General features: G+C 33.9%; 1 protein-coding gene across 1 annotated transcript; it reads right to left on the minus strand.

Moving 5' to 3' along the window:
- Positions 1-6,710: 6,710 nt before the first annotated feature.
- spring1 (SREBF pathway regulator in golgi 1) lies at positions 6,711-16,062 on the minus strand. Its single transcript, XM_059336307.1, has 5 exons — positions 15,436-16,062; positions 12,954-13,110; positions 11,078-11,229; positions 9,669-9,782; positions 6,711-7,270 (listed from the first exon to the last, which is right to left on the minus strand). Exons 1-5 carry the CDS (start codon positions 15,529-15,531, stop codon positions 7,187-7,189), a joined length of 603 nt encoding a protein of 200 aa, XP_059192290.1. The 5' UTR covers positions 15,532-16,062; the 3' UTR covers positions 6,711-7,186.
- Positions 16,063-16,485: the final 423 nt, after the last annotated feature.

A 16,485-nucleotide genomic window follows, 5' to 3' on the forward strand; every position in this document is an offset into this window, starting at 1 on the left:
AAGACACAAAATAACTTGCAAAGACACAAAATGACCAAAAAAGACACAAAATGACTTACAACGACACAAAATGACCAAAAAAGACACAAAATAACTTGCAAAGACACAAAATGACCAAAAAAGACACAAAATGACTTACAACGACACAAAATGACCAGAAAAAGACACAAAATGACTTACAAAGACACAAAATGACCAAAAAAAGATACAAAATGACTTACAAAGACACAAAATGACTTACAAAGACACAAAATGACTTACAAAGACACAAAATGACCAAAAAAGACACAAAATGACTTACAAAGACACAAAATGACCAAAAAAAGACACAAAATGACTTACAAAGACACAAAATGACCAAAAAAATACACAACATGACCAAAAAAGACACAAAATGGCAAAAAAAAATAGACAAAATTACCAAAATTGTTACGCTGAACACACAAGTATTAGTATACAGTATTCGTTTTTGGAGTGTAAGATCATTTACTGAAATCGGAAGTCTTTTTGCAGAATGTGCATAAATGTTTCTGCACTGTCAAGTTATTCAGGATGCAATAAAAAGTGATTCAAGCCTTCGTGACAGTTGTGAAAATACAAATCATCTTCATCAGATGAGATCAGCATTTCCTTCGGTGGAAGTGACAAAAAGCACATGAAAGGTGTTGACCTGCTTGAGGAACACAATCTTGGTTGGTTTTGACGCTTTACTTGTCTTTATCAAAGGATATGGCTGATAGGGGAATTTATCTGCACAGTTTTCACACGCCTCTTTCGAGAGGTTTGCAAATATAATAATGATCATGTGTGATTGGGATTGCATATCGATTCAGCCCTCATCATATTTGAAAGCTTGAGCAGAGTCAGAATGAAATACAGAGCAGGTACGGTATGCCATCATTTAGCATGATTCTTTCTTTTTTTTTTAGCTCTACGGAGTCTTTTTGGGCTATTTTGTCCAGTTTTGACTCCGTTCCACCACTTAAACAATGTTTAAATGCCATGTTGGGGTTTTTTTCCAGCGCAACCTCACCTATATGACCTGATAATTATTGATTTTTTATTCTGACTTACTGGATCAACATTTTGAACCAAAAAGAAACAGAAAAAACAACATAAATGTGATCTTATTGTTGTCGTTGTTTTCTTGTAGTGTGACTATTTTATTAGTGTCTTTAGTGTTTAGCGTAACACTTTTGGTAATTTTGTCATTTTGTGTCTGTTTTCAGTCATTTTGTGTCTTTTTTTGGTCATTTTGTATCTTTTTTTTAGTCATTTTGTTCTTTATGTGCCTTTTTTCAGTCTTTTTGTGTAATTTTGTTTCTTTTTGTATATTTTTTTAGTCATTTTGTCACTTTTTTTATAATTTTGTCTTTTTTTTCGGTCATTTTGTATCTTTTTGTGTCTTTTTTTTGGTAATTTTGTGTCTTTTTTAGTCCTTTAGTCCAACATAAAATCAATAATAGCTCAATAACGAATTTTAAATGTTTCAAATGTCAACAAAGGTTGCAAATATAACATATAAGAGGGTTCCATCCAGTTCTATCATTTTATACTAAATATATTTGAGCTTGTCTCCAGTTTTACTTGGTATATCATCATCAAACTGAAACTGTCCTCATGGAGTTTACAGCCAGAACTTTAGAGGTAAATTTACAGTAGGGCTCCACGCTGCTTTGTTTTCTAGTCTGGATGTGATGAAGAAGTCTGGATTTGGAGCTTTTGGAGACTCCAGAGGGTTAAAATAATATGTTTTTTTAAAAAGCTGTGATTGTGATCTTGCAGGTTTTCTGACGGTGGTGTGCACCTGGATGGTGATTCAGATGCAAAGCTTGGATGCAGGACATGCACCAAGGAAACTTGGTGCAGATTCATGCAATCCCAAAGAACTGACAGACCTCACCAAGAGCCTGGTTCAAGCCAGCTTGACAGCTTTTGTAAGTAATTTACTGTGTTTGTGCATTTCTACTATACAGTCATGGAAAAAAAAAATATTAGAGCACCCTTTTTCTTCAATCTCTTGTTAATTTTAATGCCTGGTACGACTAAAGGTACATTTGTTTGGACAAATATAATGATAACAACAAAAATAGCTCATAAGAGTTTAATTTAAGAGCTGATATCTAGACATTTTTCATGGTTTTCTTGAAAATGATTTTGGTTATTATCAATAACACGATGAAAAATGGATACATATGGATAGAAATAGCATCAAATGACAATGCAAAGGTTTTTTTTTGCCAATTATATTTTTTCAAAATTAATTGGAGCCCTTATTGTTTGCATTAGACCTTTTCCCAAACTGCAATAAATGCTTGCAGCTCTTTGCCCAACCAGTTTATGCACATTTGATCAGCTAACAACAATAAAAAAAATGCCCAAATGAAGATTTAGACTAACTTTTTTTGGTAAAATTTTATTTCTGCAAAGTTTTTGTTACACATACAGTATACATGGAAAAAAAAAAGATTAGACCCTTCTTGTTTTCTCTAATTTCTTGTTCATTTTAATGCCTGGTACAACTAAAGGTACATTTGTTTGGACAAATATAAAGATAACAACAAAAATAGCTCACAAGAGTTTAATTTAAGAGATCATATAGTTATTTTCCATGGTTTTCTTGATAATGATTTTGGTTATTATCAATAAAACCATGGAAAATGGCTAGATATGGATAGATAAAGCATCAAATGACAATGGAAAGGATTTTTTAAAAAGGGATTACTGTAACATTTCTGCAAAATCTACAAAATGTAAAGCCATCATTTGAAAAGCTTACTTATCTTCATAAATAAATCAAAATTATGACAAAGAACTATACAAATAAACCATGCATTACATAGAGTCATGGAAAAAATATTAGCTGATGTCTAGCAATGTTCCATGGTTTTCTTGATAATGATTTTGGTTATTATTATTATAAATATTTGATAAATTTACTTATTACTCATGTTTTGTTTAATCGATTTGAGAGCTTTTAAATCAACTAAATATATTTAAGTTTAAAAATGTTGCACTGATTGAATTAAGTAATATGCAGTATTGGTTTACTTTGTTCACATTTGCAACATTTAAAATTCTTTATTGGGCATGATAGTGTTTTGAAAGTAAAAAAAGATTCAAAATCACATTTTATATTGGACTAAAGGACTAAAAAAGACACAAAATGACCCAAAAAAGACACAAAATGACCAAAAAAAAGACACAAAATGACCAAAAATGACAAAAAGTGATTTACAAAGACACAAAATGACCAAAAAAGACACAAAATGACTTACAAAGACACAAAATGACCAAAAAAAGACGCAAAATGACTTACAAAGACAGTGAGTCAATGTTCCATGGTTTTCTTGATAATGATTTTGGTTATTATCAAGAAAACCATAGAAAATGTAATGAGATAATGAGAAAAAAATAAATGAACTCACTGTCTGTTTCCTCTTCCAGGATAAAGCCAACGGGCCGGACATCGGTACCTGGGCCCCAGGTTTCCCTGAGCTCCGGGTCCACCAGAACACTCCGGTCCAGGGCTCCAAGGTGCAGTGCAGCCTCCTCTTCATGTCTGCAGGCCTGGAGAAGATCCTGGTGGACCAGAGGGACAACCTGAACCCCAACGACACTCCGCTTCACAAAGAGCTCGATAACGCCATCTCCAGCGTGAAACTGCTCGTCCTCTGTCTGAAAGCTAAACTCGGAGGGGAATGCACCCCGAAACCGACCCCGCCCATGATGCCCCATAATCTGTTTGACAGGAAACAGTGGAGTCACACTCTGCTGAAGACAGCCAGGGACTATCTGAACTGGCTGGAGAGCAAACTTGAGGACCAAATTTCAGTGGTGAAAGGGGAAAAAAAGATAAAACGCAAAGCAAAATTTCAGAAGTACATAGAAGGCAGTGGGTTCCTCTTGTAGGGCCAGTTTGATGCAGATTATAGCAGCTATTGTTCAATAAAGAAGGATTTTATCAAGATTTTTAAAAATGCTTATTTGTAGCTGTTAACAGTATTACTCACTTTTCATACTCTGAATTAATGTATGAATTTAATGCATTTTTTATTTTCTATTTATGTTTTTACAGCCTTAAATACAGCCAAGGAAAAAAATATTAGATCACCCTTGTTTTCTTCAATTCTTTCAATTGCTTTCAATTTCTTCTTGTTCATTTTATGCCTGGTACAACTAAAGGTACATTTGTTTGGACAAATATAATGATAACAACAAAAATAGATAATAAGAGTTTAATTTAAGAGCTGATATTGAGAAATTTTTTCATGGTTTATCAAGAAATTGTATTATCAAGAAAACCATGGAAAATCTAGGTATCAGCTTATAAATTAAGCCCTTTTGAGCTATTTTTGTTATCGTTATATTTGTCCAAACAAATGTAAAAATGTAGTTGTACCAGGCATTAAAATGAACAAGAAATTGAAGAAAACAATGATATAATGATATATTTTTTCCCATGACTGTTGATAAAATAGCTGATTAATTCACAATTTTAGAAATTGTGTGACATTTTTGGGAAGTAGGCTTATTCGCTTCCTCTCTGAGAATTGGATGATCAATATCACTCTCTGGCATTAATCTCATCAAACTCCTGAAAAAGGTAGCATCTTTTTTTAATTTTTTTTACAATTTCCCCAAACTGTAAAGCATGGGTCTCAAACTTGCGGTCCGCGGGCCAATTGCGGCCCTCGTGAGGATACTTTGTGGCCCCCCACCTTGATTTTGTGTCTTTTATTAATAATTGTGTGTCTTTTTTAATCATTTTGTGTCTTCTTTGGTAATTCTGTGTCTTTTTTTGGTAATTTTGAGTCTTTTTTAAAATAATTTTGTGTCTTTTTAAAGTAATTTACTTAAAAAAAAAAATATATATATATTTTAAAAAGACACAAAATTACAAAAGTCACAAAATGACTGAAAAAAAATACTTTAGTGTTTTTTCAGTAATTTTGTCTTTTTTTGTAATTTTGTGTCTTTTTTAAATATATATATATATTTTTAAAGTAATTTACTTAAAAAAAGACACAAAACGACTGAAAAAAAACTACTTTAGTGCTTTTTCAGTCATTTTGTGTCTTTTTTTTGTAATTTTGTGTCTTTTTTTGTTCATTTTGATACTGCCTCCAGCAGGTAATTTGAGTTTGAGACCCCTGATTTAAACTATTCCCTAAAAAAAAGCTCCATCAGAAATGTCTTTGTTCTGATAAACTTGCCACATTGTTCCCGTGTGACCGCAATTAATCAAGTTGCCTAATTAAAAGGGGCTCCAATACATTTCCTAATTACGACAGTTTGTTTTCTCAGCCTTCACTATGATTAATTGTTATTCTCCGGCCATCTATCCCTTGTGAGAGCGCCACGTTGCCCGAGGTAGAAAGAGAAGCTGATAGCATCACCTGCAGAGACTCCAGTCACTGACAGATGGACAGAGCAGAGGAGGAAGATAAGTCTGTCACAGTCCCATCAAAGCAATGCAAGACAACAAGACTGTAACAAAGATTAATGTGGGCCTCGTCCTCCTTTAAATGAAGTGATCAATTAATATTCTATTACAAGTTGCAATGTCCTGGATGAGCTTTAAACGAGTCCACGATGTTAAAAAAAAACAGCATTTTTAGACAAAACACAACATTTTGACTGTATTTTCTGTAATAAAACGCTCATTTTTGGCTAATAAAATAAAATCACTGCCTGATCATGCAGCACTATTTCCTTTTTTTGCTTTTTTTTTTTTTTTTAAGCATTTTAACCCTCTTTGTATGCTCTTCGGTCAAATTGATTTAAAAATCTAGAATAATAGTTAAAAGTATTTTTTTCATAAGAAGAAACATAACAAAGTTATAATGTGCATTTTTTTAATGAAAAATAAGTGAATTATCCTCATTGAACCATATTTGAGAACACTAAAGATTGATTGAAATGGTTATTGATGGAGTTATTAATGAAATATAAACAATGTTTATTTGTTTTAGCATATTAATCCTCTTCGTCTGCTGCGGGTCAAATTGATTAAAAAATCTAGAAACAAATAGTTAAAAGTATTTTTTTTCATGAGAAGAAACATTTTAAAATGTAAAGTCAAATTTTAAAAATATCTATGTCATGTAAAATCATTTTTTTTCATATGAAGGTCTTTCCAATGTACATAAAATATTTTAACATGCATTGCGGGTCAAATTGATTTAAAAATCTAGAAAAAATAGTTTAAAGTATTTTTTCATGAGAAGAAACATTTTAAAATGTAAAATCAAATTTTAAAAAATCTGTCATGTAAAACCTGTCATGTAAAACCATTTTTTCATATGAAGGTCTTAACATGCATTTTTTTTAATGAAAAACAAGTGAATTATCCTCATTGAACCATATTTGAGAACACCATTGCACTAAATATTGATTGAAATGGTTAGTGATGGAGTTATTAATGAAATATAAACAATGTTTATTGGGATATTTTAGTTTCTGACACTTTCAAATAACTAAACATGCCTCGGATTATTGCTGTTCCTGAAAAAAAAATCTAAAATAGATTGTATTTTCTTTAAAGCTTCAAAATACATAAATTTTTTTGGGGGCCTTTGATAGCTTTAAAATGATAAACATGAGTTGTTTTGGATAAACTACTCACACACTCCAGTGTTAATTTGCTTTTTACACCCCGAAAAAACAGCTAATGAAAAATATCAGTCACTCTTAAAGAAACAGTACCATTTAATTTCACAGTCACTTTTTATTAAATAGCAGTTTCATATGCATGCACTAAACACAGACGTAATGACACATTCTTTGCTGTTTTTTTTTTGTTTTGACAAAATAATCAACAAAACACAAAACAGCTGTTGTTTAAAAATGAAGCCTATTTAATGACATGAACCGGTTTGAAGCGAATCCTGCTGGATGAGCTGCCTGCTATGTAGACCTGATGATCATCACGGATGAATGTATGAAGCAGTCTATGCACTTATGAAGTGTAAATAATCAAATCACATACAGCATTTGTCCATTCTGAGGTTGGTCTTGGATGTGCTCTTATCTCTGTTTTTGCCAGTATAACGCAAAAGTGTCCAAGACGGCAGTTAATTTAATGAGAGTCTCTTCTCCGAGCACCTTTATTTTCTTTATTTTTATGCTTTAATGGGCCGGCTGCTGCTCCGGTGCTTCCTAAAACCTGGTGGAAAAAGTGAAATCAGACAGGAAGGAGCTCTGGAGGACTCTCTCCGTAGCAGTACTTTGCTTGAGGATTTCTGTAGGTGTTCTCATGTTGAACACTCTGCAAGAGAAGGAATAAAAAACAAGTTAATATGTTTAATTTGTGTTATGAAGCAAGTGTACACTACAGGGCAAATGTTTGGAAGCAAGATCAGATTTGTACAAAAAGAGATCATAGTTTCATTGGTATGCTTTGCGATAAATAAATGTGATTATTATATAAAGCAGGGGTCTCAAACTAAAATTACCTGGAGGTAAAAAAGACACAAAATTACTAAAAAAAGACACAAAATGACCAAAAAAGACATAAAAATGACAGAAAAAAAACTAAATTCCTTAAAGAAGAAACAAAATATAAAAAAAACACAAAATTACACAAAAAAGACATAAAATGACCAAAAAAGACATAAAATTATTTTAAAAAAGACACAAAATTATTAAAAAAAGACACAAAATTATTTAAAAAAAGGACACAAAATTATTTTAAAAAAGACACAAAATTACTTAAAAAAAAGACACAAAATGACAAAAAAACACATAAAAATGACAGAAAAAAAACTAAATTCCTTAAAGAAGAAACAAAATATTAAAAAAGACACAAAATGACACAAAAGACACAAAATTACCAAAAAAGACATACAATTATTTAAAAAAAGACACAAAATTATTAAAAAAGACACAAATTATTTTAAAAAAGACACAAAATTATTTAAAAAAGACACATTACTAAAAAAAGACACAAAATTACCAAAAAAGAATCAATTTATACATTGTTAAAAACCATTATGTTTGATTATATTCTGTTAAAGTATACATGTCAAACAAATGTATATTTATTTTTGTAAAGTTTATTAAATATTTATTGTATATAAGTGTGAGGAAACTAATGAAATTGTGATCATCAAAAAAAATCAAAAATATGTTTAAAAATATAGAAAATATTATTTTAACACAAAACAATGAATTGTGCCTCATTATGGCTATATTGTTGATTCATATAAAAGTGAAATATATTTAGTTTAATAAAGTATGTCCTTATAATCTTCACAGACAGAACTTAGACTGGCTTCATGAGAATCACCCAGAGGTCAAAGTCAGGGCAGAATGAATTTCAACGTATTTATATATATTTTTTTATCTCAAGAGAATCCACGTTTGATATTAAACAATTTCATGTAGAAGATGCTTTTATCCAAAGCGACAAACATCTGAAAGTTCATACAACTCAAGCAGATTCATAAAGAAAACAGCCAAAACTAGATGTTGCCAGTTTTTGACGTGCAGGAAATTGAGGAGACAATCACAGTGAGTCACAGTGAAACGTTAGTGAAAGTGCATATCTTCTAACTGACTCTGACAGGTAGCTGAACAAGTCCTCGGATGAATAATATACGAGTGAAACGCTGACTGAACTCCACTTGTGGTTGTGAATCCTGTCACTCTCAGTTTCAAAATGACGACAATAATGGGACTTTTGTTTGAATCTAATTCTGCAGTAAGAGGAGACAGTGATCGGTCAGAGGTCAGAGGTCAATTTGGTTTATCTCGGAACGCAGCTATTCTCAACCTTGGGGTCCCGGCCCCAATTGGGGTTGCGAGATGATTTCTGGGGGTCGCCAAATCATTTTGGAAGTCAGCTCTGTCTCCACTGTGTTAAAGTGTTCATGTGTTTTAGTCTTTTTGGTCATTTAATTTCCTTTTTTGGTCGTTCTGTTTCTTTTTTTGGTCGTTTTGTGTCTTTTTTTGGTCATTTTGTGTCTTTTTTTTGGTCATTTTGTTTACTTTTTGGGTCATTTTGTGTCTTTTTTTGGTCATTTTGTGTCTTTTTTTGGTCATTTTGTGTCTTTTTTTTGTCATTTTGCGTCTTTTTTTTTGTCATTTTGTGTCTTTCTTTTGGTCATTTTGTGTCTTTTTTTTTTTAATTTTGTTTCCTTTTTTTGGTCATTTTGTGTCTTTTCTGGTCATTTTGTGTCTTTTTTGGTAGTTTTGTTTCCTTTTTTGGTCTTTTTGTGTAATTTTTTGGTCAATTTGTGTCTTTTTTTAGGCATTTTGTGTCTTTTTTGGTCAATTTGTGTCTTTATGTGGTCATTTTTTGTCATTTTGTGGTCATTTTGATTCTTTTTTGGGTAATTTTGTGTCGTTTCTGACAAATCCCAAAGTATCAAGTTATTACTTTCCAAGGAGTCTCTGGCTTGAAGCTGACTGTTACACACTCAGGAGGTCAGAATGGACCTTTAAACTTATAGCAAAGGACTTAGATTAAAAGTGACAATAAAATATAAAAAAATATATAAATGCACAGACAAAGAGATGTTTTAGTTGTTGTCTGCTTCATTATTTGTCCAAAATTCGTCGTATCAACTGAGTTTGTATGATCTGAACTGTGAGATTCTGTTCAACATGCATGTTAAATTGGGGGTCGCGACTCAAAAAGGTTGAGAACTACTGTTGTAACGTACTTGTGAGGAGGTCCTGCACTTGGCCAGGCAGAGCTCAAAGTGATCCTCCACTGCAGTGAAGAGATTCTGGAAACCTTCAGCTGCACGATTCAGGAAACGCTCGAGGAGAGCTTGCTGAAGAAGAGAACACAGATAAGAGAGTGAGTATATGCAACACAACACCAAGCCCAGATTTATATCTGTTCAACTTCTTCCTCTCGTAGTAACTGCTATGTTTAAAATGCAAAGTCTATTATTAACTATGAGAAATACACTACAGGCCAAAAGTTTGGAAGCAACTTAAATTGTCTGTTCACAATGGCTTTCTTAAAAACCAAACAAATTCCTAGTGTTTCATCTTTTCTGAAGCTGAATGAATATTTTATTGTTTTTATCACATTGCTTATTTACCTTTCAAAGATAATCTCTCTTAAAGCTTCACACTTCTCTGTAAATGTATTAAATTGATTGTCTCATTCAGCAGCAGAATGTACACTACAGGCCAAAAGTTTGGAAGCAACTTTTCTGTTCACAATGGCTTTCTAAAAAAACAGTCTGGACTCTTTGGATTTTTGGATGTGTTTACTGCATGATTATACTTTACCTTTTATTGAATTAAACCATTTTCCTCAAATGACCTTTAGGTAAACATTGATGTTACCAGACCATTGCTGAATAAATGTTAACAACAGAAAAGAGTTTTAGTTAGTTTTAGTGTTGACAAGATTAGAAAGAGTCACAACTTCAGTGCAAAAGTAAAAAAAAAGAAAAAAAAAACAGTTTGCATTATTCACTTTAGCTCTTTGGCTTTTGAGAGTTTGGATACAAAAATCCCAATAAATCTCAACTGTGTTCATATCTCTGACAAACTACCACAGAAATGGATCAAATTGAAGCGGCTGAGTAAAGAAACAAGAGTTCAGATTTATACATTACATTATACATTATATATTAAGGAAAGAAGGATACAAAAAATGGTCTAGAGGTTAGGAATCGGGCTTGTAACTGAGTCGCCGGTTCGAATCCCGGTACTGACAGCTACAGGTAGGGCTGAAGTGCCCTTGAGCAAGGCACTCAGCTCCCAGGGCACAGTAATGTGCTGCCCACTGCTCCTTGCATGGTGTGTTCACTTGTGTGTAAAAAAGGAAGGGTTAAATGCAGAGGTTGAATTTCCCCATTGTGGGATTAATAAAGTAATCTTCTTCCTCTTCTTCTAAGCAATAAAAACCCAAAGACCTGATAATTGTAGTAAAAATGTGCTCTAATAAGTGACTCTTTATATAATAATCACATTTATTTTGTTGCTTCCAAACTTTTGGCCTGTAGTGTCTAGTATCTGGATTGGTGTCATCCAGGGTCATCTATTGAAACGTATGCATGTTGTGTTCTTGCAAGATGCAGCATGTGTCACATCCTTCAGTGGAAGTTACCTTATCAGGCTGGAGGCAGCAAGACACGCAGTACTCATAGATGCTGCAGCAGCCGTTGGCAAGGCAGCTTTTACAGATGTACTGTCTGGAGCTGGGAGCGTTGACGTTACAGCAGCCGTTAACCAGCAAGTCTTTCCTCTCACACACGTAACCTGGAAAACATTCACAAAGATAAGCACCACATCACATCAAATTCTAGAGACTGTGTTTTCAACAAAAAAAACTTTTTGTTTCAATTTGTTATATTTGGTGGATCTAGAGGAACTGGAGTGGAGGAATAAAGATAAATATTTACTGAGACTATTACTGGTGGCCTGTAAGAAATCAATAACGAAGAAATGGCTGAAGAGGGAGGCACCTAGTGCAGATGAATGGATTGATATTGTGTACAACATCTTTGTAATGGAAAGAATTACTTTCAATTTAAGAACACAAAAAGAGGTATTTATTGAAAATGGATTACATATGTCTCTTAGGGGTGTGCCATATCGTATCGTTCACGAATATACCGGTATATTTTTTTATGGGTAAAAAAAATGCATATCACGATATTGGCAACATGCCCTACTTCTTGACATAGTGGCATAAGGATTTCCTATTAATTACCTAGACCTTGGCGGCCCGCCAGAGTCTCTTGTGCTGCTCTAACGTCACATTTCAAGCTACTGAAAGTATATCTACACTATTCATAACATAAAGTTATTTTGCGTTGTGTCTCTGCTCAGCAGAGTGTCTGTCACCCGTCAGTCAGTCAAAACCCCGACCCACCTCTCTGTCCTCCTCTGAGACATGCGCACGCATTCACACACACGCACTGAATATACCGAGCTGCGCTTCAAAACAAGCACCTACCTGTCTGTAATGTGTCAGTCCCGTCCCCTCTCTCTCTCTCTGTCTCTCTCTCTGTGCGTCTGTGTGTGCGTGAGCCGATCTAAATACTGTCAACATGTCCTGTCAGAGGTCCAAACGGTCCAAACACACTGTTGCATTGTGCCGTTCGTTAGCCGCGAGCTAACATTAGCTAACAATTAAAGTTGTTTTAATCACAAAAAGCTACTATTACTTCCTGTCGCTATACAAATGCAGCTTTCAAAATAAGAGCACAGAATCCACCACATAAATTACAAGAATACTGTCAAAATAAGATGCCTTAAATAAAACATAGAAGAACCTTTATTCTCCTTTACAATAATTAATTAAAATAGGCAATGATGTGTTTGTGAGGTGTTTGCTCACATTTAGCTCTCAAAGTGGACGAGATTGATCACATTGTACTATAAAATGTACAGACCCCCTAGAAGGTTATTTTTTATTATTATTAGCTAATACTCAAGTAAGTATTTTTTTTGTATTTGGCAACTGTTGAGATTTGCAATTTACACTACATTTAGATTCATGATTGATTTGTATTTTGTTGTACAATTTTTAATTATTTACACAGACTAAAAAATAATTTTATATATATTTTTCAGTATTTTTTAATATCGTCAAGAATATCGTTATCGCGAAAATACTCTGAAATATCGTGATAATCTTTTAGGGCCATATCGCCCACCACTAATGTCTGTACCATAAAACCTGATTTCAGGTAATCTCAGATTGGACTATCAGAATACTTTCATTTCTTTGTACCTTTCCCTTTTTTCTTTTTTTTTTCTGGGTGTTTTCCAATCCCCTTTTGTACGCTTTTACTTTCCCCTTGATATTTTCTGTATTTGTCTATAGATCTTCATGTTGATTGTTTGTTCGTTCATTTAAAAAAAAAGTAAATGGCGAAAAACAAACAAAAGATAAGCATGTACACTGATTAGAGGCGTTGAAAGAGTCTCTCTGCCGTGTTATCACTCTGTGTGTGAGTAACGGCTGTATTACTCACCAAGTTCGTCTGTGAGCAGCGTCTTGCCCTGGATGGAGTTTCTGCACTGAGTGATCTGCCGGCTGCTGTTCCCCAGGTTGAAACGGACTTTCCAGGGGATGCGATGGTCCGAGTCTCTAACCTCCAGGAGCGTGCGGTCCCGTATGGTCCGCTCCTCCTGCGTTATTCACACAGGAGAAGAAAGTCATGAGATGCAATCAAAGAACAAGAAGTTCAGAAAAGGGTCAGAAAACAGGCCTCATGCAAGAACTTTTTCTGTGTTCTTATCTTAGCTTTCTCTTTCACATAAGATTTTGTAATTGGATTTTCAAGCTCAAAATTGCTTCAGCATCGTTAAATATATCATCCATTAGTGAAAAGCTGCACATCTCCGAACACAGGTCTATTGTTAAATTGAGTTTGTGAAAGGGAAAATTTAAAATACAGGAAAACTGGTGAATGCAACATGTTCTCCTAAATCACTCGTAAAAGCCACTTCAGCATTAATTTGTTCCTTTGAGTGGTTCTTGCATGATTAGATTTAAAATGAAAAGATGCATTAGCGCTGGAATATACTAAATATATACTAAAAATCTTGTTTTGATGTCTTATTTGAACTACAAATGTTTTTTCTCTTTATAACCTTTTTTTTCATTGAACAAAAGACCAAGGTTCTCACATGTTGTACATCATCTTAACAAAGCAGCTGTATGAGACCTTAATAAGCTACATAAGTAGTCTAAAAGTGGAACATTTCTAACCCAATCAGATGTTAAGTCAATGGAGGAAAAAAATACTGGCAATATAATCTTTTAGGTAACCTTTCATGCAAACTCGCTAGAAAATTCACTAGTTCCAACTTCTCAACTTCCTGCTGTTTTTCTTTAGTAATCTCTAATAGTTACCTTACTTTTAGATAATTGATTAGACAAAACAAGTAACCTAAATATGTACTTTTGGGGTGTAAGAACTTGTGACAGCAGTGGTTCAAGAGGAAGAGTGGGCCATCCTCTCTTGTCCACGTGTCGAAATGTCTTTCTGACAGCAAAACACTGAACCCCAAATTGAGCAATACCATTTCTTTAAAGGTATCTCATGCATTAAGGCCAATATTGCGAGTTAATAAGCAGGAATGTTTTCTAGTGGTCGACCAATACAGGTTTTTTAAGGCCGATACCGATTATTTTGACATCAGTCTTAACCGATCACCGATATGTGCTGCTGATTCTTTTGAGCCGATTCTTGAAGCCGATATTGCCTTTTCTCCCTCCATTTACATGATAAAAAATGACACAATGATAACAAATGTTACACAAGTCTAAATAAAAAAAAAGCAAAACATTTATTGACAAAACAAACAAAACGTATTAACAGTTGGATAGTAAACAATGTGTATGTTGTTCTAGGCCTCGAGGTGGTGGCGCCTCAGGTGAGTCCACATATTTGATGTGTTTTTCTATTTTCCGGTATCAGCAGCAGCTTACCAGAGAATGGCAGATGTTGCACCAAGCCTTGCCTGGTTCAGTGAAATGGGCTAATTGATCGGCCGATGCCGATGCAAGTAAAAAAAACGCAAATATCGGCCTTATATATCGGTCTACCTCTAAAGCAAACATGCAAAAATTAACTAGTTCCAACTTCTCAACTTCCTGCTTTTTTTTTTTTTAAAGTAATCTCTGATAGTTACCTGAATATATTTGGGTTTTAGATTATTGATCAGACAAAACAAGTAACCTCAATATGTAATTTTGGGGTGTAAGAACTTGTGACGGTGTTGGTCACAATGGTTCAAGAGGAAGAGTGGGAAGAAAAACACTGAACCCCAAATTGATTGATTGCGCAATACCATTTCTTTACACTGTACAATAACAAATAATAACCTGGTTCATTACATACTGTCTATGCACTTTATGTGTTTTTATGCACACTGTTCATTGCACCTTATTTGTTTCATAGCACCAACATTTTTATACTGTATATTCATAATTATTCTGCACTGGAATTCTATTCTACTCCTTCTTTAGACACTTTATATTTTATTGTATTTTTATTGTATTTTTATATTTTATTGCTTGAAGTATGCCTAGGTTGTTCTTTTTACTTAATTGTGTTGTTATTGTCTCTGTATGTAATGCTGCTGCTACACTGTAATTTCCCAGCTTGGGATAAATAAAGTATATCTATCTATCTATCTATCTATCTATCTATCTATCCATCTATCCATCTATCTATCTATCTATCTATTCCAATATTGCAAGTTAATGAGCAGGGTTGTTTTCTTTCAGGCAATAGTGGGTTTACAGGATTTTTTTCAACAATGTGCAGGAGCACCTTGATCTGTCAGATGATGAGACAAAAACACATATCCCCATCTGGTCATTTTAAAAACAACCCTTCTCTCTCTGTAATATAAAATCACATGCACGGAGGATTTAACCCAGCTAGCATGTACCTGGTGGAGCAGATATTACCTTTTGCTCTAGTGCAGTGTGTGTTTCTGTACCTGTTTGAGAGTGCTGGTGAGAAAGTAGATGAGAGACAGTCCGAAGACTACTCCCAGCACCCAGCGCTTCCTCAGTAGCCGCCGTAGCACCATCATAGCATGGCCGTCTCGTGTTGATGCACGTGACAGTCCAAAACATCAAACCCTCCAGGTGTCACCACGTGTTATTTCCCACTTATATGTGTATCTCTGTGTGTCTAGGTGACGGTGTAAACGTTTACTTCGCTTTAAACACACGTCGTTTGGTTTTCAGAGTCAAGACAGACGCCTTTTTAACGTAGCTAACCCATGTTGCAGGTTTAACTTGCCCCACAAGTACGACAAAGGCGTTAAATATGACACAGAACCGTTAAAACCGTTAATTAACGTTGTTTCATCATAAAAACGTGCTTTGTTAGCCTGCTAGTTAGCTGTCGTTAGCATTAGCTGTCTGCCTTAGAAAACCGACACACTTATGATAAAAAAAAACACACTATGACAAAGACTAGTGACACAGTTTCGCCTCAGTTGAAGAAAAATAGTATTTAGTGTCCAACTTTACGTCTAAAACAAGCAACTTTGATGTTTATTATCCAGCGAAATCTGACATCCACCATCAGCAAAACAAACGTCCGACACGCGGAAGTGACGTAGAGGTGACGTCATACAGGATGTGTTTGGAGATTCTTTTTCTTTTTTTTAATTTTTCTTTATTGTTTTTTTTCCTTTCGTTCACATACAAAAATAAAGAAGATACATGTTCATTTATGCTTCAAATCAACACGAAATAAGAAAAATAAAAGCAATAAAATTGTGTTTGGAGCTGGACCATAACATCTTCTCTCAGAATTGTAAAAGACAAAAAAAATACTATTTCTTCAATATTATGACCTGATAAATGTATAACCTTAATTTCTAATAGCTATATGATTTTTTAAAAATCATTATCAGTGAATGCACAGACTTTATGTACTTCGTATTCTCTGCGTGACCAATGAATGTACCTCTTTTTCTTTTTTTTCATTATTATTATTTTATTATTATTATTATTTATTTTTTTTTTTTTTACTA

Source organism: Centropristis striata, chromosome 7 (genome assembly GCF_030273125.1).
Source record: "Centropristis striata isolate RG_2023a ecotype Rhode Island chromosome 7, C.striata_1.0, whole genome shotgun sequence".
NCBI classification, from domain to species: domain Eukaryota; kingdom Metazoa; phylum Chordata; class Actinopteri; order Perciformes; family Serranidae; genus Centropristis; species Centropristis striata.